This window comes from Pipistrellus hanaki (assembly GCF_964339955.1).
Source record: "Pipistrellus hanaki genome assembly, chromosome: 2".
Lineage (NCBI taxonomy): Eukaryota > Metazoa > Chordata > Mammalia > Chiroptera > Vespertilionidae > Pipistrellus > Pipistrellus hanaki.
In genome coordinates, this window is record NC_140504.1 from 50,875,476 (window position 1) to 50,897,033 (window position 21,558).

The window sequence follows — 21,558 nt, forward strand, 5'->3', positions numbered from 1 at the left end:
TTTGTCTCTGTGGTTAGCACGTCCTCCTTTGGATTTAAAGGTCCAGGGCTTGCCGAAGCCAGTTTGGCTCAATGGATAGAGCATCGGCTTGGGGACGGAAGGGTCCCGGGTTCGATTCCGGTCAGAAGCACGAGCCCCGGTGTGGGCTAACGCGGCGGATGGAGACGATAGCTGTCGTGAAGGGAGGCCTGAGGGGCTCAGGGGCTGGGGGAGGATTTGGGAAGGATCGATCCTCAGTGTGCTTTCCTGTGTCAGGCTGAGGAGTTTTTGTTCTAAGCAGAGGTGGGCGTAGGCAAGCCGGGACTCTGTGTTTGTGCCTGGCTCCTTCTTTTCCCTTGTTTTCATTACTACCGTGTTTCCCCGAAAATAAGACATCCTCCGAAAATAAGACCTACTTACAGGTTTCCTTCTGAGTGAAATATAAGGCATCCCCCCGAAAATAAGGCCCGCCCCCTAGGCTAAACATGAGAGATTTGGTCCACTGATTCTGAAAGAAATGGAGTCACAAGAAATGCACCAGGAAATTCAGGAATTGGATTGTTAGGATGATGTTCCAGAAGATGATGGCACGATTGTCATTGAATAAATGAGTAAATTCTTGATACTGCAGGATTCACAGTTTGTCTGGTTTGTGTTGACAACTACCGTACTACCGCACCGTATACAGGTAATAAATTTCCTTTATTTCCATTTAACAATAAATGTGTATCGTATTCTTCTTCATGGAAAAATAAGACATCCCCTGAAAATAAGACCTAGCACATCTTTGGGAGCAAAAATTAATATAAGACACTGTCTTATTTTCGGGGAAACAGGGTAGTTGTACGGATTGCCTGCATCTTCACTTTGTCTCCATACAGGGCCGGTGGCCGGAGCTGCTGGGCGTGGGCTGGGTGGTAGGCACAGCTGGGGCTATGGTTTGTGTGCGAGTACGAGGAAGCTTTGTGTTTCTAGCCTCTTCCTGGCTATACTTAATACTTATCGATATTTGGGCTTTTGGTCAGAACTGCACATAGGACTGGCCTTCACGGAAACATTAAACATGAGAACTTTCTTTTTCCTTTCCTGGGTCCTAATTCACAGCTTGAAACCTTTCATTATTAGGTATAGAGTCCTTTTCATGATTTTTGGCTGAAAAAGAACAATGACCCTCTTTTTCTTCCTTGCCTTTGGATCTCGCCTGCGTGCTTCTTCCCACTCGCCAGCCTTTCCTGCAGGCTGCTCCCGTGTGGGGCGAGGCTTTCGCGTGCCCCCTGAGGTCTGTGCCCGGGTGCCCTGAGGAAAGTTCTTTGTGAGCAGGCGACCTGGGCAGACGGTGCGATGTGGACGATGGTGCATAACTCAGTTCTCAGAGTCTCCTGATGATAAACCCCGGCTCTGCCAGGGGCTCATCAGAAAAACCGTTCCCCCGCAGCCTGGAGTCCGTGGTCTCCTAGGGAACCTTGTAGAAGGTAAACCTAAGGGCTGCCTCCGGAGCCTGAAGAGGTGACCTACGAGAACGGAGCCTGTTTGCTCTGGGCCGGAATTAAGTCACATCAGTGGGGTGACAAGAATGGTCTCCCGCTGGTTAGAAACGCTCCTACTTAGTAAATGCGTTTCAGCCCATCGTCTTTCAAACCAGAAGACTCACGGCTGCCCTGAGGGGGGAAGTAAGAGCGAACCCTAGGTGGTGAGGTGACGGGGCTGCGAATTGTTGTCTGGGTGAAGTTCCCGCTGGGCAGAGCCCGAGGCCGCCTCAGCGGTGAGGGAGCTGGGTGCCCGGACGGCCCACTGCATGCATTTTTATGTATGGGGTGTCTTCGATAATGGCATTTAACCGTAAGGTTACAGCTGCCAACATAAAGCAAGCAAAAACCTGCACTTTACCACACTGGCCTGGTCTGTGTAAGGTATAAGGTGAATTCAAGAGTGCTCATCTCTTCCTGTGCAGAAGCCAAGGCAGCCCTGGCCGGGGGCTCAGTGGTTAGAGTGCCGGCCCATGCACCAAGGTTCCCACGTTCAATTTCCATCAAGGGCTCATACCTGGGTTGCAGGTTCCTCGCCCCGGTTGGGGTTCATTGGGGAGGCAACGAATTGATGTGGTTCTCTCACATCAATGTTTCTCTCTCTCTCTCTCTCTCTCTCTCTCTCTCTCTCTCTCTCTCTCTCTCTCTCTCATCTCTCCCCCTCCCCCTGCCTTCTACTCTCTCTACAATCAATAGAGGGAAGGGTGGAATATCCTCCAGTGAGGATTAACAACAACAAAAAACGTGTTTATCTGCCAAAACCGGTTTGGCTCCATGGATAGAGCATCGGCCTGCGGACTCAAGGGTCCCAGGTTTGATTCTGGTCAAGAGCATGTACCGTGGTTGCCGGCACATCCCCAGTAGGGGGTGTGCAGGAGGCAGCTGATTGATCTTTCTCTCTCATCGATGTTTCTAACTCTCTATCCCTCTCCCTTCCTCTCTGTAAAAAAAAAAAAAAAAAAAAAGTGTTTATCTCTATCAGGTCCACATGATCTAGATTTATCTACCGAAATCCACCCCCCCAGGAGTCTTGAAGCTTTTTTCCTTTCTTTCTCCATTTTAGCTTCTGGAAGTATGGACGAGCTAAACCACTCCACTGCTCCTCAAAGCCCCTCGGTCAGCTGGGCAAAGAGTGTGCAGGTTGCCACCACCTTCCCCAATGGTGTCCCCAGGGGGACCCCGTCTTTAGCTGTCAGCGCGGGACAGCTGAGCGACACAGAAGGTTTCTCTGAGGACACGGAAACCGCCCCAACGTCAGCATCACCGGCCGCGGCAGAACTGAGGAGAAACACCGGAAGGATCGACGGGACATTCAGTGAGGCCTCCACGGAAAATGGATTTGGCCTCACATCTTCTGAGGTCTCAGCGGGATTGTGGCAAAATGATTCCCCAGGTGAGTATTCAATTTTGCTTGATCTATTATAAACATTTAGAAATTGTTGGCACATCACCCATCACCAAAAGGTTTGAGTTCAATTTCTGGTCAGGGCAGATATCTAGGGAAGTGTATGGCAGGCAGCCAATCCATGTTCCTCTTCTCTCTCTCTCTCTCTCTCTCTCTCTCTCTTTTCCCTCCCCTCCGCCCCCCCCCACCTCTCCCCTCCCCCAGCCCCCGTCCTCCTCCTCCTCCTCTCTGTGAAATCGATGGAAAGATAACCTTGGGTGAGGATTAAAGAAAAATGCATTGCTGGATTTTCTTAAGGGATGGCTTCCAGACCATTTACAGTCTCTAAGAAAAAGCATGTCCCTCTATGGCACCATCTCTTCTCCGGTATATCACATTATCACACTTGGATTGGCATCCTTATGAAACAGTGTAAAGTGCACCCAGCAGGCGTTCCTCCTGCTTTTCTGTAGGTGGCGAAACCAAGGGTCAGGGGTTTAGGCAGAGCTGCGACCTCAGCCTCGGACCCTTCGCTGCTGAGTAGGTCTTGTCACTGCAGCATTGTCTCCAAAGGGAGAGCTGCCTCTTTAAAACTAGTTTGAGTTACTTTATAGATCATTGTCAGGACTACACTGTGCAGATACACACGGAGTGGCCAGGTTATTATGGTCTCTGAATGCACAATCATCTGGCCACTCAGTGTATGTGTGTATATAATTTGTGCATAGGTGGGGTCCGGCCAGCCTGGCCAGGGGGAGGGGACAGGGGCGGTTGGCTGGTCTGCCTGCTGGTCGAACTCCTGGTCAAGGGAACAATTTGCATATTAGCCTTTTATTATGTAGGATATACACCGAGTAGCCAGATTATTATGCGTTCAGAGAGCATAATAATCTGGCCACTCAGTGTAAATATATTCCCCAAATTCCTACAGCAAAATCAGAAAAACCTGTATGAATAATAGGACTGGTTGAGGAAAATGGTGGTTCTGCCCGAGCCCTGTATTGAGGTGTGTTGTATTTATTGGGCATAACTTCCTCTCTCCTTTGTCCCGCTCTGGGGAAAGAGAATATAGTACTCAAGCCCACCGGCTCACCTGCTGCTTGGCACATGCAGGTTAAAAGCTCCCCTCTTCACCAACGTTTATTTTGAGTATTGCTATCTTATTGACACTGAAGAGTTTTGAATTGTTTATTTAGAATAGGAAAACGCATGTCAGGTTACACATGTAATAAATTCTATGCAAGGTCATCCTCAAGGGAACCTTCCTCCAAGGGAACCTTCCTCCAGGGGGCACGTCAGTGGTGGAGGGGTCTCTGTCACGTCCATGTAACGGCATTTCCCCCCCGACGCCCTGCAGTCTCGGAAGGACCCCTGCAGGCCAGCGGCTCTGACGAGAGGAGCGGGAGCCCCGCGTCTCGGACGGAGTCTGTGTCTGGGCCAGTCCCGTTGGGCGGAGCCGGAGAGAGCACTGCGCACTGGATGTTGACCCACAGCAAGGCATTTGAAGATGTGACAGGAAGCTCCACTTCCTACCCTGGAGTGGTGAACTCTTCCGTTCTGACCCAGTTCTCAGCCTCTGCCCCACAGCCTGGAGGAAGTGACAGCGCGCTGGGGGCAGGGAGCGCCGCCGAGCTGGCCACCGAGTCTTCGTCTTCCTCCTCCTCAGAGAGCCTGGAGTCCTCGGCTCCACGCGGCGAACGCTCGAGTGAGTCCCCCTGCATACACTGGGCCCCGTGGAGGGGACAGGGCTGGCCCGGCCTGTGGTCTTCTGCAGCACAGCAAGGCCACGCGTTAGTGAGAAGCTCCACAGGCTGCTGTAGTGTCCGTGGACCCAGGCCACTCTCCCAGCTGGTGAATATAGACAGACCTGCATGCCCCCCAACTTCCTCTGGTACCTCTCTGCAGAGTTGCTGTTGCCCCCTGCCCCTCCCACAGAGAGCCCAGGGACCTCCCTGTCCACATCCCTCCACTGCCTGTAGCCCACCTCACTCCCTCCTACCTGCCTCAGGCCCACCGTTCATCCCCCGGTCCAGGCACGCATCCAGGGAGACTCTCTTTTGTAGTCGATTTAGTGAGATGTCCTTCACATCCTATACAATTCTCCATTTAAAGCGTTCAGTTCAGTAGCTGTTAGTGTACGTACGAAGTTACGGAACCACCACTACTATCTACTTCCAGAAGGTTTTCCATCACCTCACAAAGGAGCCCGGTGTCAGAAGTCACCTCCCATCCTCTCCTCCTTTCAGCCTCTGGCAACCACGAAGTTTTTTTGTTTTTGTTTTTTGTCTCCATGGGTTTTTCTAGTCTAGATATTTTCTACAAATGGACTCATGGAATCATAGGATCTGTATGTAGCCTTTGTGTTTTTCACTCAGCATAATGTTTTTCAAGGTCCATCTGTGTCAGCACTCCATTCCTTTTTATGGCTAAATAATAGTCCTCTGGATAGATGTATCACCTTTTGTTTACCTTTTTAGATGTGTAGGTTTTTTAAAAAAAAATCTTTTGGCTGTTATGAATTATAACTGTTGTGAACATCCTACCCTGTTTCCCCGAAAATAAGACAGTGTCTTATATTAATTTTTGCTCCCAAAGATGCGCTAGGTCTTATTTTCAGGGGATGTCTTATTTTTCCATGAAGAATACAGTACACATTTATTGTTAAATGAAAATAAAGGAAATTTATTACCTGTATACGGTGCGGTAGTACGGTAGTTGTCAACACAAACCAGACAAACTGAATCCTACAGTATCAAGAATTTACTCATTTATTCAATGACAATCATGTCATCATCTTCTGGAACATCATCATAACAATCCAATTCCTGAATTTCCTGGTGAATTTCTTGTGACTCCTAGGGGGGTGGGTGGGCCTTATTTTGGGGGAATGCCTTATATTTCACTCAGAAGGAAACCTGTAAGTAGGTCTTATTTTCGGAGGATGTTTTATTTTCGGGGAAACAGGGTAGTGCTAGTTTTTGTGTGGACTTGTGTTTTCAATTCTCTTGGGTTGTGGGTTAAATAGTAACTATTTTTAACCTTTAGGAGAACCGTCCATCTCTTTTCTACATCTTACCACCAGCAATTTGCAAGGGTTCCTTCCCATTGCTTAGCATCTTTACCAACACTTATTAGAGTCCACCTTTTTTTTTCTTTTTCTTTTTCTTTTTTTTAACTGTCGCCATCCTGATGGGCGTGCTGTGGTATCTCGTGGGTTTGACCTGCATTTTCCAGCTGAGGGTCTTTTCATGTGCTCATTGGCCATTTGCCTGTCTTCTTTGGAAATGTGCACTCGGGTCGCTTGGCTATTTTTAAATGGGCTTCTTTGTCCTTTTTTGGGGTGGAGGAGTTCTTTGTGTGTTCTGTCCCTTCTCAGATGCGTGATTTTCAGGCATTTCCTCCAGTACCCGGGCCATCATCTCACTTCCGATGGCATTATTTATTTGCAGCACAGCAGTTCTGAATTTTGGTGAAGTCCAATTTATCAATTTGACAAAACTTTTCATTTTCCTTCCTAATAATGTTTTCGGGCAATTTAAAAAAAAAACTATTATCAGCAGCCTTATCCATGTGAATTGTTATGCTGACTAAAGCAAAAATGCATTTACTTATCATTTAAATTTATAATAGATTTAGATTCGTACCTCCTCGGCACCAATAATAATAAAAGTCTCCATTTGCCCCATCCTAATTGACGAGGAAAATTAGCCTGTGATCACTATTCATGTGATGTGATGTGAGAAAAACACATCTGGGTGGAGGATACCCGTGTGCCCTTTTGTGCCTGTGCATGGAAAATGCATTCTCTGTCTCCTAAACCCAGGGATCATTTTCCACCCTCACCAACCATGTGGGGCTCAGACTTGTCGCCCTCCAAACCAGGAGCCGAGGTTCTGCAGCCTTTCCTTCCCCTTCCCGTGGCTCTGCCGCGCATGCTCTGTGGCTTCTCGTAGACAGTGGAGCAGGTCTCAGGGTTGGATTGTAACGCTGTGCTGGACACGGAATATCCTCGTTCCCAAAACTGCTCTGTTGCGGCTGACACGGTGCTTTATCTCGTTTCCTCCGATCGCCCAGAGCTGACTCTGCCAGCCAGCCAGCCTTTCAGAGTTCCCTAGCTTCCTTTCTGGGTTCAGATGGCGCCCCTGTTCCAGGTCATGACTCCAGGGGGGTGTCCGTCAGCCTGAAGTTTGTCCAGCAGGTCTTCTTGGTCTCCCCACCCCAGGCCCTGTCCTCCTTACCTAGGGAACATGTGCTCCGATCCACTCAGCACTCCAGCCTCCACGGGTCCCCTAAGCTAAGGTGACCAGACGTCCCGCTTTTGGCGAGACAGTCCTGATTTTTAACAATTTGTCCAGCGTCCCGCGGCGTTTTAAAAAAGTCCCGATTTTTGGAAAGATTCTTTTAAATCTTTTGGACTTTTTTAAAACGCCGCGGGACGCGGGACAAATTGTTAAAAATCGGGACTGTCCCGCCAAAACCGGGACGTCTGGTCACCTTAACCTAAGCCCTTCAGCCCGAGTCAGGTAACCTCCTCCCCTGGTTCCTGGCTCCTGGGTGCTGCTCCGGCCCCCGTGCATCCCTGTCCCCCTCACTCCCGTCTCTCAGGAAGTGAACTCACCTAACCCTCAGCTTCACCTTCGTTTTCCATCAAGGTGTGCCCACGGGGCAGCAAGAGCTAGTCTGGTCCGGGAATAGGAATAAGAACCAGGAGCAGAGCCTGCTTTCTCCCATAGAACCAGATGATGAGGTGTTTAGGCCAAGGGAAACGGAGCCTCACTTCCACACCCAAAAAAGGACGAAACGGATATGTATTCACGGGCCACCTGTCCCTGTTCCATCCCCACCAAGAAAATAAAACAAATGCATCCAACACACACACACACACACACACACACACACACTCACTCACTCACACACGCCCCAAGCCTGCCTTTAACCTCTGATCACAAGAACGAACTCTACAGAAGGACAGGCCGTGTGTCAGGTCATGCCTCGCGGGTCCTGCAGGAGGTGAGAGCCTTCGGGGTCACGTGGGCTCCCTGCTCGGTCTCGTCAGGAGGTCTGAAACCCCAGGAGGGTTGTTAGCCTTTTGCCCACTCTTTACCTCCCCTGCAACCACCACCCATTTCCCTGACAGAAGCTGTTTATTATGTGTCGCCCAGCAAACACCATATTGCTCCTGTTTAAGTACTAAACCTTCCCATGAGTCTGGTCCCCTGCCCATGCTGACCCGCAGGCCCCCCGTGTGTCCATCACCGACAGGCGCCTGCAGGAACCCCGCACACCTGGCCTCTCAGATAAACGCCCTGAGGAAACGGGGAGCGTTCGGGCTCACGCAGTCCAGGAAGCCAGGCTTACTCCGGAGACCCGAGTCCAAGCCGTTCTTGTCTCCCCTGCATTGACCCCTGACCCCTTGCACTGACCCGCCATCCCCTTCTCAATCTTCCTTTTTCATTTTCCTCTTTATTGGATTTACTGGGGTGGCACTGATTAACAAAAGTATACAGGTTCCAGGCGCACAATTCCACAACACATCATCTGCACACTGTACTGTGTGTTCCCCACCCCAAGCCAACATCTCCGTCCGTCCGTCCATCCATCCGTCCGCCTGTCACCATTTATCTTCCCTATGCCCTTCTTCACCTCCCCCCACTCCCCTTCCTCCGGGCAATCGACAATCCCCGCAGTGCTGTCCGTGTCCACGAGTTCTTTTTAACTCAACACCTCTCCGTTTCCCCCACAGCTGTCAGCCTGCTGCTCTCTGTCTGTATCTGTCTCTATTTTGCAGTTAGTTCATTTCGTTTATTCGATTCCACGTAGGAGTGAAATCCTATGCTCTTTGTCTTCCCCTCTTCCCTCTCCTTGTAGGCACGGAAGATAGTCCCGAGCTGGGAGTCAGTGCCGACACGCAGGAGGGGTCCGAGGGAACCCCCGGAGCCCGCGCCCACAGCCCCCACACGTCAGCCACTTTCACTGGCAACGGGGAGCGTACGCTGCGATCCGTCACCAACCGGACCTCCTCCGGGGACGCGGGGCGCTTCCAGACGGCACCCGGGGAGGCAGAGAGCGCCACTCCGCACGGGAACGTGACCGCGGCTGGTAAGGCCCTGTGCGGGGGTGGGGGGGAGGAAGGGCCGGGTCTCTTTCCACGCTCCTGTAGCTCCTCACTCAGCTCGCTCTCGGTCCCAGGATAAGTTCGCATCCACCCCAAGCATCTTACAAGCTCTTTAGGGGGAGGACTTTCTGGGTGCTCCCGCCTCGGCCCGCCCCCCCCACCCCCCCATCCCCCCCTCCCCCCGTACCTAAGGCCTTTGCCAGTGGCGTCTGCCAGGATGCTTCAATAAAAGAGAACGGCCCTTTTTGGCTAGGGTAAGGTGACCAGGCGTCTCCTGCTTTTGGCGGGACAGTTCCGCTTTCCAACAGTTTGTCCCTCGTCCCGCGGCGTTGTAAAGAAGTCCTGTTTTTGTTTTTGTTTTTTAAAAATCGGGACTTCTTTAAAATGCTGCAGGACAAATTGTTAAAAAGCGGGACATCTGGTCACCTTACAGCTAGGGCCGATCTCCTGGGAAAGAAACCTCTCGTTCTTCAGCATGGAAAGCTGGGAGGGTCTTCCTCTTTCCATGTAGGCATAACCATTGTTCTGTTTGGGGTCTGAAGAGCGTTGAAGATACCAGTTTGCTTTTTTATCAAGAAAGGCCTGTGGAAGGAATTTGGGCCCGTTCCCTATGCTTTGGGCCCCGGCCCCACTTCTCCTTTATTACCATTTCCTTTGCCGCCACCGCGTTCCTCACCGGGGGTGAACCTGGCCCCAGACACGGGCCCTGCCTGCCTCCCGCGCGGTGGGTCTCTCGGGAGAGCTCACTGCTGCAAACCCGTCTCCAAAGGAAGTTCGTGGAGAGGGCGCTCCTCAGTCTGTCCTCTGTGGGCGCTCGGGGGGTTTTGCCTGTTTGCTTAGTTGGCCTGACTCTGGTTTTCCCCTTGGCAGTCACTGGGATTATCTACCATCCGGCCATTGGCACGGACTCTGAGCAGGGGCCCTCCAGCCACCACCCCGACCACACCTACGTCTCCTCCACCTTCACCAAAGGGGAGCGCGCTCTGCTGTCCATCACCGACAACAGCTCCGCCCCGGACGCCGGGGAGAGGTCCACCGCTTCTGCCAAGATCTCAAACTCTTCAGATGCCCCTTCCCCTCCTCAGGGGCAGGCGGAAAGAAGGAACGCCTCATCCTTCCGAGGGGGAGGGGCGGGTGCTCCCCCCGCCACCGAGTCCCTGGGTCTGCACACGGCCCACCCCCCGCCCTACACGCCCGCCACGAACACGTCAGGTGCCTGGGACCTTCCGGGCACGCGCACCGGACGGGACAGCGACTCGCCTCCATCATCGGGGCCGCCTCTGCCCCCGCCCTCAGTGTCACAGCCCCACCGGTCCTCCTCCTCCTCCTCCTCCTCCACCTCCTCCTCCTCCAGGGCCTCCGCCCGCCCGCCCGAGGCCACCCCCAACGCGCCCACGCCTCTGCCCTCCTCGCCGCCCCCTTCGCCCGCATCCCTGACGGTCCCAGCCCCCGTTGCAGTGTCCATGTCACAGGCAACCCTCTCGCCGTCCTCTCTCACGCTGGCCCCGCCCAGGGCCAGGGACACGCCCGTGACCGCAGATCGGCCGGCGACCGTGGCATCGTCCGTGGCCGTGCTCTCCCACAGCCAAACGGCAGATCCTGAGAATCAGAGCGACCCACACCACGCACACGTGGCCGCGGCGTCCACGCCCCCGCGCTGGGAGTCTCCGCCCACAGAGGCCGCCGGAGCGGACACGGCGAGCTCCGCCTCGGGGGGCCCCGGGGCCCCCGCTTTACCGGCGTCCTCCACGGAGCCCACCCTTCCGGCCACGAGCACCAGCGTGGCCCGGACGCCTCCGGCGTGGACAGCCACCGCGCCCACGGCGCCCCCTCTCCCCGTGCCCACCCCGGACCCCTCGTCAAGCACGGCCACCCCGGTGGCCGGCCCCACCGCAGGGCGGACCGCGGCTGGGGAGCCGCTCCTGCCGACCAGCCCGGACACCCCAGCGCCGCGGGTCCCCACGGAAGCCGTCGTCACCACACAGAGGAGCCGAGTGCCTGTCGTTGGCACCACCCCAGGGAGCGCCCTGACCAGCGCACCCACGTCAGCGACGGTGCTGACCGCGGGCGGCCCGGCCTCCCCCGTCCTCAGGACGTCCCCCGCTCCCCGGAGCACCCACGCCGCGCCGGCTGACGTGTCCTCTCCCCGGGCCGCCACCTCCACCTCCCGTGCTCAGAGCCGCACGCCGGCCCCCACGGCAGGGGCGTCTCCAGCCTCAGGTAGGGCCCGGCCGCAGGAGCACAGAGTGCTGGCGGGGGGTGGGGTAGGGGGCGGGATGGGGTGGCTGTGGCTGCTGTTGGCAGTAGTACAGCCTTGGGTGATCGCCAATGCTTCCTGCAGAAGCACTTAGAGCATAAAACACTGTCACCTAATCTCCTCACCCCTGAGTTACACAGTCCCTCCCTCCCGAACAAGGAGGAGAGGAGGCCATTGGCTGGGCGGCATCAGTAGACGGTGCAGCCAGTAGCTTGTAATGTCCTGAGCCTGAAAAGCTGTTACATGCATACTCTCAACTCTCCCAGAGCGGGCCGCGACGCGTGCTGGAGGGTAGAGGAAAGGCAGTCGGGAAGCTTGAGGTGGCCTGGCTGAGGGGTGAGTGGGTGACTGCTCCCCGATCAGAACCCGCGCTTCTGAGCCAGCAGGTGGCTCCACAGTCACCAGGAAGGCTTCCCTCGGACCAGGGGAAGCCCTGGCCCCTTGGTGTCCCTCGGGTTGGTAGATGTGTGTGTGTGAAGGGGGGGCTGGTAGGTGGGCATGTTCCATAAGATGACAACGGACTAGCCTGTCCCATTGTGACGGCGTTGTGCCCGAGGCTACCTTGAAGCTCCCGGACACACGTGACTCGGTCATGTGAGGGAAGGGAGAAGTAAGATGGTGTGTCGTGTGATGTCCTATTTGGAAGTGTGCCCGTGACTCGTGCAGACCCGGGAAGCACAGCTGCCGGGCTGATGGGGTGCAGTGGAGACGGGGTCCTCGGAGAGAGAGGGCGGGAAGTGCTCTGTGTGACGGCAGCAGGGACTGCTCGTGGCAGGGTTCCCCCACTCAGCCCTCAGCAGTCTGGTGGCTGGAGGGTCATGTGCCACCTGCCTGCCAGCCCCACGGTGCCACAAGGCTCAGTGCCCCCTCTGCACCCTGGGGAGTGAAAGCTGGGTCCTTCCCCTGGGATAGTTCCGATTTTCAACAATTTGTCCCATGGCGTTTTAAAAAAAGTCCCGATTTGTTGAAAATCGGGAGTGTCCCGCCAAAAGCGGGACGTCTGGTCACCTTAATATACACCATCTCCCTTCGCTGGTGGTGGGCGCTGCAGTGGCACCTGCGGGTGGGGGTTAGCACCATCGCTGGCCGGGGATGTGTGTTTTGCAGCAGGACCCGTGGGCTCAGTGTTGGCTGATCGCTGCTGAGCTTAGACGGGTGATTTCAGCTCCATTAAGGCGGCGAGGCTAGGAGCACCGTCTTCAGGGTTAGCGCCATGGCCGGCAAACTCATGTCAACAGAGCCAAATATCAACAGGACAACAATTGAAATTTCTTTGGAGAGCCAAATTGTTTAAACTTAAACTTCTCCTAACACCACTTCTTCAACATAGACTCGCCCGGGCCGTAGTATTTTGTGGAAGAGCCACACTCCAGGGGCCAAAGAGCCTCATGTGGCTCTCCAGCCGCAGTTTGCCGACCACGGGGTTTGCCCATCGGTTTTCAGGATTATTCTTTCGGCCTTCTTTCTCTCCCTCTCCCGCCCATTCTCTCCTGGGAGATGGTGCAGTTATTTTGGGAGATTCGGCTTTTCCACGTCGGTGGGTGTCAGACACCTTTACTCGGGAGGGTGACGGTGCAGGTTGCACAGACCGAAGCGGAGAGCGGTGGTCGCTGCCCTCGGGAGCCGGAAGTCGGAGATGACATGGACGCCGGCACGTCGCTGGGTCCAGAGGAAGCCTGAGGGCTGGCTCATCCTTACGTTACGTAACGAGCTGGCGTGGCCATGCTCTCCTCCAGGCTTTCCTAACGATGGCACAGCCTGCGGAGGCCCACCTGCTATTACGTAGTGAGGTTTTCTGATGAAGGGAAAGCTTGCTGTAGGAGGAGGGTTGATCAGGGAACCTTTTCCCCTTGATATGTGTTTTATTTATCTATTATTTATGTATTTATTTATTTTTAATATATTTGATTGATTTTTTTACAGAGAGGAAGGGAGAGGGATAGAGAATTAGAGACATCGATGGGAGAGAAACAGCAATCAGCTGCCTCCTGCATACTCACTACTGGGGATGTGCCTGCAACTAAAGTGCGTGCCCTTGACCGGAATCGAACCTGGGATCCTTCAGTCCGCAGGCTGACGCTCTGTCCACTGAGCCAAACCGGTTTCGGCTTGATGTGTGTTTTACATGGGCATTCGTTCCGGTAGAATTTCTAAGGCTCACAGAGGCAGAGTCATCATTGTCCTTGCTGAGCAGAGGGACCCGTGAGCAGCCCCTGAGCCAGTCCTTGTGCTCAGGGTCCAGCTGTCCGGCACTGAGTCTGCCCACCAGCGAGCGCCGGGATCCAGGCCCCCCGCGTGCCAGCCGCCCCTCTCGGGCACCCTTCTGTTTTCGTAGCCGTGGCCTTTCAGGGCAAGTAAACGGAGATGAGTGAGGATCAAATATTAGCCGGGAGAATTAAATATTTACCTGTACATTTCCTGTGCGGTTAACTGCTTTGTTCCTGGAATGTGTTTCAGTGAACGGCTGCGCCCCCAACCCCTGCCGCCACGGTGGGAAATGTGTCGTGGACCCCGCCCTCCGCGGCCATCGATGCGTGTGCTCGGCCTCCTGGCACGGCGAGGACTGCAGTGTGGGTAAGAGGAAGAGCCATCCCGGGTCTGCAGGCCAGTAGCATCGCGAGAGGCAGCAAACTCGCTTGTTCTCCAAAATGCAGGGCAGTAAGATGTCTAAGAGGGTGCCCTGCTTGCTTGAGGTTAACATGCTCATTGTCATCGGCAGGGTAATGTCAGACAGTGAGGCTGACAGGTCTCCGGATCTGGCCTCATTGGTGGGCTCCCTACGCGGCTGCCACCCTGGGCCGTGCACAGCCCCCCGAAGACCCCTCTGCTTTGCTCCCCTGGCCTCCACTGTGCTGGTGCCTCAGCCTGGAACCCCCGCCCATCCCCCATGTCTGCTTATTGAAGTTCTCCTAGTCTTAGTCCAGATACCATTTGAAACAGTCTATTTTTTTTTCTTTTAAAAAAAAAATATTTTTTATTGTTTTTTTTTTACAGAGAGGAAGAGAGAGGGATAGAGAGCTAGAAACATCGATGAAAGAGAATCATCGACCAGCTGCCTCTTGTACACCCCCTGCTGGGGATGTGCCCACAACCAATGTACATGCCCTTGACCGGAATTGAACCTGGGACCTTTCAGTCCGCAGGCCGATGCTCTATCCATTGAGCCAAACCGGTTTTGGCTCTCTCTTTTTTTTTTTTTAATTGTTGATGCTATTACAGATAGAAACATTCTTAATCCCCCCTCCCCTCCATTACAATCTGCTACTTTTTCTGTTCCTCCCAATCCTGCCTTGTGTTTACCATTAGCTCTCTGCATGGCTGCCCCCACCCTTAATAAGCTGGTAGCCTCTTGGGAATAAGGGGAGTGTCCTACTGGCCTCTGGGGCCCCCCTTCACCTCGTGCCATTGGGCTCTTAGTCCGTGCGTCCTGTGCTGGGTTATGGCGTTGCTGTCGGACACAGACTCACCGTGGCCTGTGTTCTGTCCCCTGCAGATGTGAATGAGTGCCTCTCCAACCCCTGCCCACCGCTGGCCACATGCAACAACACTCAGGGATCCTTCACCTGCCGATGCCCCATTGGGTACCAGCTGGAGAAAGGAATATGCAGTTTGGGTAAGAGAGTTGGTCTGTTCTTTCTACACCACACCGTATTTTGCAAAGCGGCATAAAAAGTAACATTGCTTTTCTCCCTGATGAAAACCAGGATTTGTCTGCGCTATAGTTTAAGGAAGAGCGAAGGAAGGGGAGGCTGCCCCTTGTCCCACCCGTTAGAAAGATAGCCCCTGATAGGAAACTTTTTTAGTGTGCATGATAGTTTTACATAGTTGAAATCATGTGGTACTTGTACAAATGTTACATCTTAAACGTTTTCCCAGGTTATTAAAATATTACACAAACTTCTTAATGACTGCATACGTATGCCATTGTTCATGCATAAACTGTTTCACCATTTCACCCTGCAGTTAGAAAAAAAAATGTATATATTAAGGTGATCAGACATCCCGCTTTTGGCGGGACAGTCCTGATTTTTAACAATTTGTCCTGCAGCATTTTTAAAAAGTTCTGATTTTTTGAAAGATTTTTAAAAATCTGTTGGACTTTTTTAAAGTGCTGCAGGATGCGGGACAAATTGTTAAAAAACGGACTGTCCCATCTGGTCACCTTAACATATCAAAGAATATTCTAACTACATTGTTTAAAAAATATATTTTAGGGCAAGAAAAAGAGAGAGAGAAAAACCCACACCCTAATTGTCCTACCGAATTCATACATTCTTTTTGTTTTTAAAAACAACCTTCCTGTTATTATCTATAGGCAGATATATTTATTTTTACAAAGCTGTTGCCATACTTGCACCATGCAATTCATCCCATTTTGTTTCCTAATTTGATAAGATTCACGAAGCTGGTGATCTTAGCTATACTCACTGCTTTAAGATTAAGAAATAAACAGCACACATGGAGACTGAGGCCCTGACCGGGTGCTACGTGGCCAGGTGTATACAGCTGCTTGATTGGAAGCCAGGCTTCCAGGCCCGTTCCTCCTGTCACACAATACTGTGTTAGCGGTGAGGGCTTTCTTGCACACAGTGCATAGCCCTGAATTTGAATGCCTGAGTCCAGTGCACAACTGGAAGAAATTAGAAGCGAAGGACATCGAGTTGTTATCTAAGCTCGATAAGGAAACAGGCAGGTAAAGGGACTCATCTTTGAATCATCTTAAACCGCCCCGTGGGATACTAAGCACACAGAAATACTCAGTCAATTTTATTGTGAGAACAGGTGTCTTTGTCTTTGGGAAATGTCATTTGCACGAACTCCTATTGCCTATAGGCTTGAGGGGAATCATCAGACTTATTAGAAGGTTGTGTCAAACAACAAGACTAAAACAACTTAGTAAGGAGTGTGAGGTCCTTTATTCAAGGGAAGCCACCCACTCCTGAGGGACTGTGGGCAAGAGCAAGTGCTGCTGAGGGTTAGAAGTGGGACTGAGCCGAAACCGGTTTGGCTCAGTGGATAGACCATCAACCTGCGGACTGAAAGGTCCCAGGTTCGATTCCGGTCAAGGGCGGTTCGGGCACATCCCCAGTAGGGGGTGTGCAGGAGGCAGCTGATCGATGTTTCTAACTCTCTATCTCTCTCCCTTCCTCTCTGTAAAAAAATCAATAAAATATATATATTTTTTAAAAAAAGAAAAAAAGAAGAAGTGGGACTGAGGTGGAAATGGGGTGTGATTGACCGGGGATGCATATCTGACCTTACTTAAAAAAATCAAGGAACTAGGAAATTAGTGTAGGGCCCAGGGCTGGCGTGGTGGCGGGGAGTGGCCGGCTGGAAATGCTGTGTTCCTGGCCCAGCAGAGCCCACACCACAGCTCTGTCCCAGGCAGGAGCAGCTCTCTCTCGGGCCTAGAAATTTATGTCAACAGTTGCTACTCTACTGAAGTAAAGGTAGAGTTTTGAAAATTGGTTAAAATACAAGGATTAAATCAAAGCATTATTTAAAGAAATAAAAATCGAGGAACCTAGATACCAGTCAAAATTCAGAAGTCCTTTTATTCTAATAGTTTATTTGCTTTTGGGGAACGCATTCCACTTAGCTGCACCCTATAAGCCAGGAGTTTCGGATTAAGAAGGGAGAAGGTGGACATAATTTTATTCGGAAGCCGTGTGCAAAGTCACCTGCCCGGGAATGCAGACGCCAGCCCCAGAGCCGCCACCTGCAGCCCCATGACCCCTGAGCCTCAGTTTCCTCATCTGTAACACCAGGTTACCCCCTGGTCTGCTTCCCACTCAGGCTTATTGTGAGCATCAAATAAAATGATTTTCAAGTTTGGGAAATGGTAGTGTTCAGGAGCACTCCAAGAAAAGAAAAGGAAATGGTAGAGTAATGTAATCATTTTACATTAGTCTTTAGCCTCTTGGACCAGAATTGAAAGCAATGAAAATAATAAACTACTCTGAATACAAAGGAATAAGTATGGTCTTAAAAAAATCATTTCAATAGCCTGCATAAATCAGTAGTTAAGTTTGAAGTAAAGAATTGCCTTAACCTGGCTGGCGTGGCTCAGTGGTTTAATGTTGACCTATGAACCAGAAGGTAACGGTTCAGTTCACGGTCAGGGGACATGCCCGGGTTGTGGGCTTGATCCTCAATAGGGGATGTGCAGGAGGCAGCCAATTAATGATTCTTTGTCATCATTGATCTCTCTCTCTCTCTCTCTCTCTTCCTCTCTGATAACAATTAAAAAAAATTTTTTTTAAGTTGCCTGAAAGCCAGGGGATGTCACTGCAGGCATGAGGATGCCTGTGTGCCAGGGAGAGTGCAGGGCCGGGACGATGCTATCGGATGCCATCTTCTCGTGCACATCCGCTCTGAAAGTGGAGGTCGCATTTACTGCCGCGATTCAGGAGAGAGCTGTGTTCTTAGCATCTGCATCTGTGTATTTCTATGCAGAGCGTCTGGGTATGAGCCTGGACCTGTGAGATGTAAAGATGAAGGAGCAGATGAGGTTCTGGAAGCCTGTGTATAGAGTGTCCCAGGGGCACCAACATCGGGAGGAGAGCGGGTCAACTGTGTTCACAATCATCTCTCCCTTTTCAAGTCATTTAACTTCATTGTTCATAAACATCAGAGGAACATGCAAATTAGAGCGTGCTAAAAGGCTTTCATTTGGCTGGGCCTGTTTTCAAAGAGCTCCCTGCTGCTCAGAAGGAGTCCTCAGCAGCTGGCTCCACTGAACTGTAGAACCAGCAAAAGGATGTTAAATAAGGATTAAGGGCTTCAGACAGGAAGTGTAAGATGTTAAATGTTTTCCCTGGCGCATTGGTGGGCCTTTCTCTTAATTCAGCAAGCAAAGCTTTCTGTGAAAAAGCAGCTTTGGGGGTTTCTGTGTTTTGGGTTATTATTGTTTTCCTGTCCAGAGGGGAAGGTAAGAATTTAATATAAAGGAAGCTAAGAGCCAGTATAAAGCAGTCTATACTAATGTTGGGTTGCCTGCCCGTTTGTACGTTCCCTTCCCCTCAGGCCCAACCAGCACAAATTGATGTTAACTAGAAGTTTATTTTATGAGTGACACGGGCCTTGAAAATGCTCTCTTTCATGTCTGAACCCAACATTATCTTGAATATGGGTCGTTTCATTGCATGGCCTATGATCGTGGAGTCTGGCAGTGCCCCCGGGAGTGGGGTCCCCTTACAGAGGTTGGAGCCTCTCTTTGTCGCCCCGTGATTGTCCTCAGAATTCCACGTTCCTCGGGGGGCTGAGGTGTAGAGGAACTTGGGAGATGGGCACACAGGAGGTTAAATGTTCATTTTGGACCTTGGCAGCTGCGTACCCTTGGGAAGTTACAGTGATAAAGGGGGCATTTCCTCTGAACAAAAGGAACAGGGGTGGATGGGGTGACTCTGGGAGAAGAGGAAACCTAAGCATGCCCTTGAAGGTCAGGACTTGTCAACTTGGTGAAAGACCTGGAGTGCAAGAGCTCTCTCTCTCTAGAGCAAGCATGTCAGACTCAAAGGCTATCACGGGCCAAATAAAAAAGGTGTAAGTTTATGTGGGCCACACAAAAAAAAACCCACAAAAGCTTCAAGTTTCACAGAAATGTACCGTAGGTTTATTTTGGTGGAGACAAGTTGAATACCAACGGCTGAAATAAATGAGTAATCGTTAACATAAAATAATAGAATATTTTAATAAAAATTAGTACTTTTTCTTGAACATTAACTTGCCAGACCCTGAATAATTAACTGCACAAATTAATAAGCACAATGCAAATAAAGCTATTTTTCTTGTTCTCCAAAAGGGGAATATTTCCTTTCAAACCCACACCAAACAAGTCAGTCCAAGGCTAATGATGTGGCAATCGGCTGCTAAAATGTTTGCCGCTAGTATTAGTGGGGAGAAATGGTGCGCCTGTGAGTAAGGTGTGTAAGGGAAATGAATGCAACAGGATTATAGCATCAGCCCTTAGTGAACGTTGTAGTTCATTAGCAATAATTATGTATACCAGAATATTGTAAAAATTAAGTTACAAAATTTTTATTAAAAGGTTTCTTACATACCATTATATTGACTGGGCCATAAAAATATTTGTTGTGAGCTGAATGCAGCCCACGGCCATGAGTTTGACATGCTTGCTCTAAAGTGCTATGCCTGGCCACTGTGGATCAGTGGTTGAGCGTTGACCTATTAACAAGGAGGTCAAAGTTAGGTTCCCAGTCAGGGCACATGCCCTGGTTTCAGTCTCAGTCCTCAGTGTGGGGCATCCAGGAGGCAGCTGATCAATTATTCTCTCTCATCATTGATGTTTCTATCACTCTCTTCCTCTCTCTGCCTCTCTGGGGGAAAATATATATATATATATATATATATATATATATATATATATATATATATATTTATATTTATATTTATATTTATATTTATATTTATATTTAAAAGCCTAATATGCAAGGTGTCCCCTTGGGAGTTTGACCAACCAGGAGTTCGATCACTAGCTATGACATGCTCTGACCACCAGGAGGCAGCGTGGAACGAAGGAAGGCCCCAGACGGCAGCTGCTAGGGACCCTATCTGTGCATGAATTTTGTGCACTGGGCCTCTAGTAAATAAATAAAGCGTCATGGGGCCCGAGGAGCACTTTTTGTCTCTGGCCCCACATCACCTTCCTGGATAGTTTTGGGCTAGTCACCTTTCTTCTTTGCCACAGCTTTACTGGGCATCTGTTATGGGAAGGCCGTTAAAGAGGCGTCAGGAAGGCTCATCACAGCAGCCCTCCCTCCCACACAAAGGGCTCCTTGGAGTCTCTTACCCAAAGGGTTACTCAGTCTGAGCCTTCAGCTCAGCTCAGTCGGTGCTCACCTGCGCGGAGAGGAGCGCAGAGAGGGAAAGAAATCACAGAGGTGGTCTCTGAGGTGGGATGAGGCCGGATGCCCCGGAAACTTACAGACACACAGCCTGTGTAGATCGACCTCTCATGTAGCCTAACGGGTTATGTTTCCGTTTGCAGTTAGAACCTTCGTGACAGAGTTCAAATTAAAGAAAACATTTCCCAATTCCACCGTGGAAAGACATTCGGACCTGCGTGAAGTTGAAAACGAGGTCACCAGCACGGTGAGTTTTCTGAAAGGCACCTTGCTTCTAGGCCTTTGTTTTCTAGAACAGATTTCTATTGGGAGCCTCCTGGGGGCCAGCTTTGTCTCCGGGCTGTCATTTCTGTGACGTGTGGAAGGTAAGCTTCGGGGTAGAATCAGAGGCCTCTCGGAAACAGAGGAAGGTGTTGGGCAGCAGCGCCCCCAGGAGGGGTGTTCCTTCGAATGTGCCCTCGCCGGCAGCCTTTGCTGGTGGGTTGCAGCTTCTTTTCCACGTGCACACTGACAGGCACCGACAGGGAGGTGACGTGAACCTGTCACAGCTGTTGGTGGCGAGGAAAGGCCCAGAACACCCTGCCTTGGATCTGCCGTGTGACGTTCTCTGGGTTTGGGGCCCTGGGGAGGCGAGTGCTCTTTTCTCCAAGGGAATGCCAAACGGGGAGCAGTTCGCCCTGGTTATCCAGGGGGAGAATTCACTGCATAGATTATCCAGGGGCCTTGGATTCTCCTTTCCTCTCGGCTTACTTTTTGTTGGGGGGAGAGGGGGGAAGGAAGGGAGAGAGGGAGGGTAAAATGGAGAGGAAGAAAGAAGAGATGAAATGAAACTGTATTTTGCCTCTCAGCTGCCATCTGAGTCAAAGATTTGGTGTCTAGAAAACCAAAGTTTGCCATTAAAATAAGTTTTAGAGATCAGTCTCTTTCTGATTTCAGTTTTACTTGTTCTTTTTGGGTGAGAGTTAGTGTAGTAGCCAAAACCTCGAGGATGTCACAGCACTGTGGATTTCATTTGCAGACTTCAGATTGTAGTTCTGTTTCCGTATCTCCCGCGCGCACCTGCTCTGGCAGGTGTGACAGGTGCCTCGCTAAGAGGTATTCCGACACCAGGACACATGGGAAACGCGGGCCCTGGAAGCTGCCTGAGCTCACACTGAACAGGTGCCAGGCTAGGGAGCAGGCCGCCAGACCACCCGCAGGCCTGACACCAGTTGCAAATTCGGGGACCCCCAGACCACCCTCAGATTTGACGATGGAGTAGGCCTCACAGATAGCGCCCGAGGCTGTTACTCCATGGTTATGGCTTGTTGCAGTGAACGGGTCCAGGGAACAGCCAACCAACCAAAGGAAGAGAGGCGAGGGATAGAGCCCAGAGGAGAGAGGGCGGGAGGGCGTGCGGGGGGAAGGAATCCCACGGGGCTGTGCACAGG

At 51.5% G+C, this 21,558-nt stretch overlaps 1 protein-coding gene across 1 annotated transcript in view; it reads left to right on the forward strand.

The window, feature by feature from the left end:
- HEG1 (heart development protein with EGF like domains 1) overlaps positions 1-21,558 on the forward strand; it is a 99,012-nt gene that overhangs the window by 39,695 nt on the left and 37,759 nt on the right. The window contains exons 3-9 of the mRNA XM_084871501.1: positions 2,569-2,898; positions 4,247-4,594; positions 8,758-8,988; positions 9,875-11,224; positions 13,719-13,835; positions 14,755-14,874; positions 20,272-20,375. Coding sequence (XP_084727627.1) covers positions 2,569-2,898; positions 4,247-4,594; positions 8,758-8,988; positions 9,875-11,224; positions 13,719-13,835; positions 14,755-14,874; positions 20,272-20,375 — 2,600 coding nt within the window. The remainder of the gene's footprint in view (positions 1-2,568; positions 2,899-4,246; positions 4,595-8,757; positions 8,989-9,874; positions 11,225-13,718; positions 13,836-14,754; positions 14,875-20,271; positions 20,376-21,558) is intronic.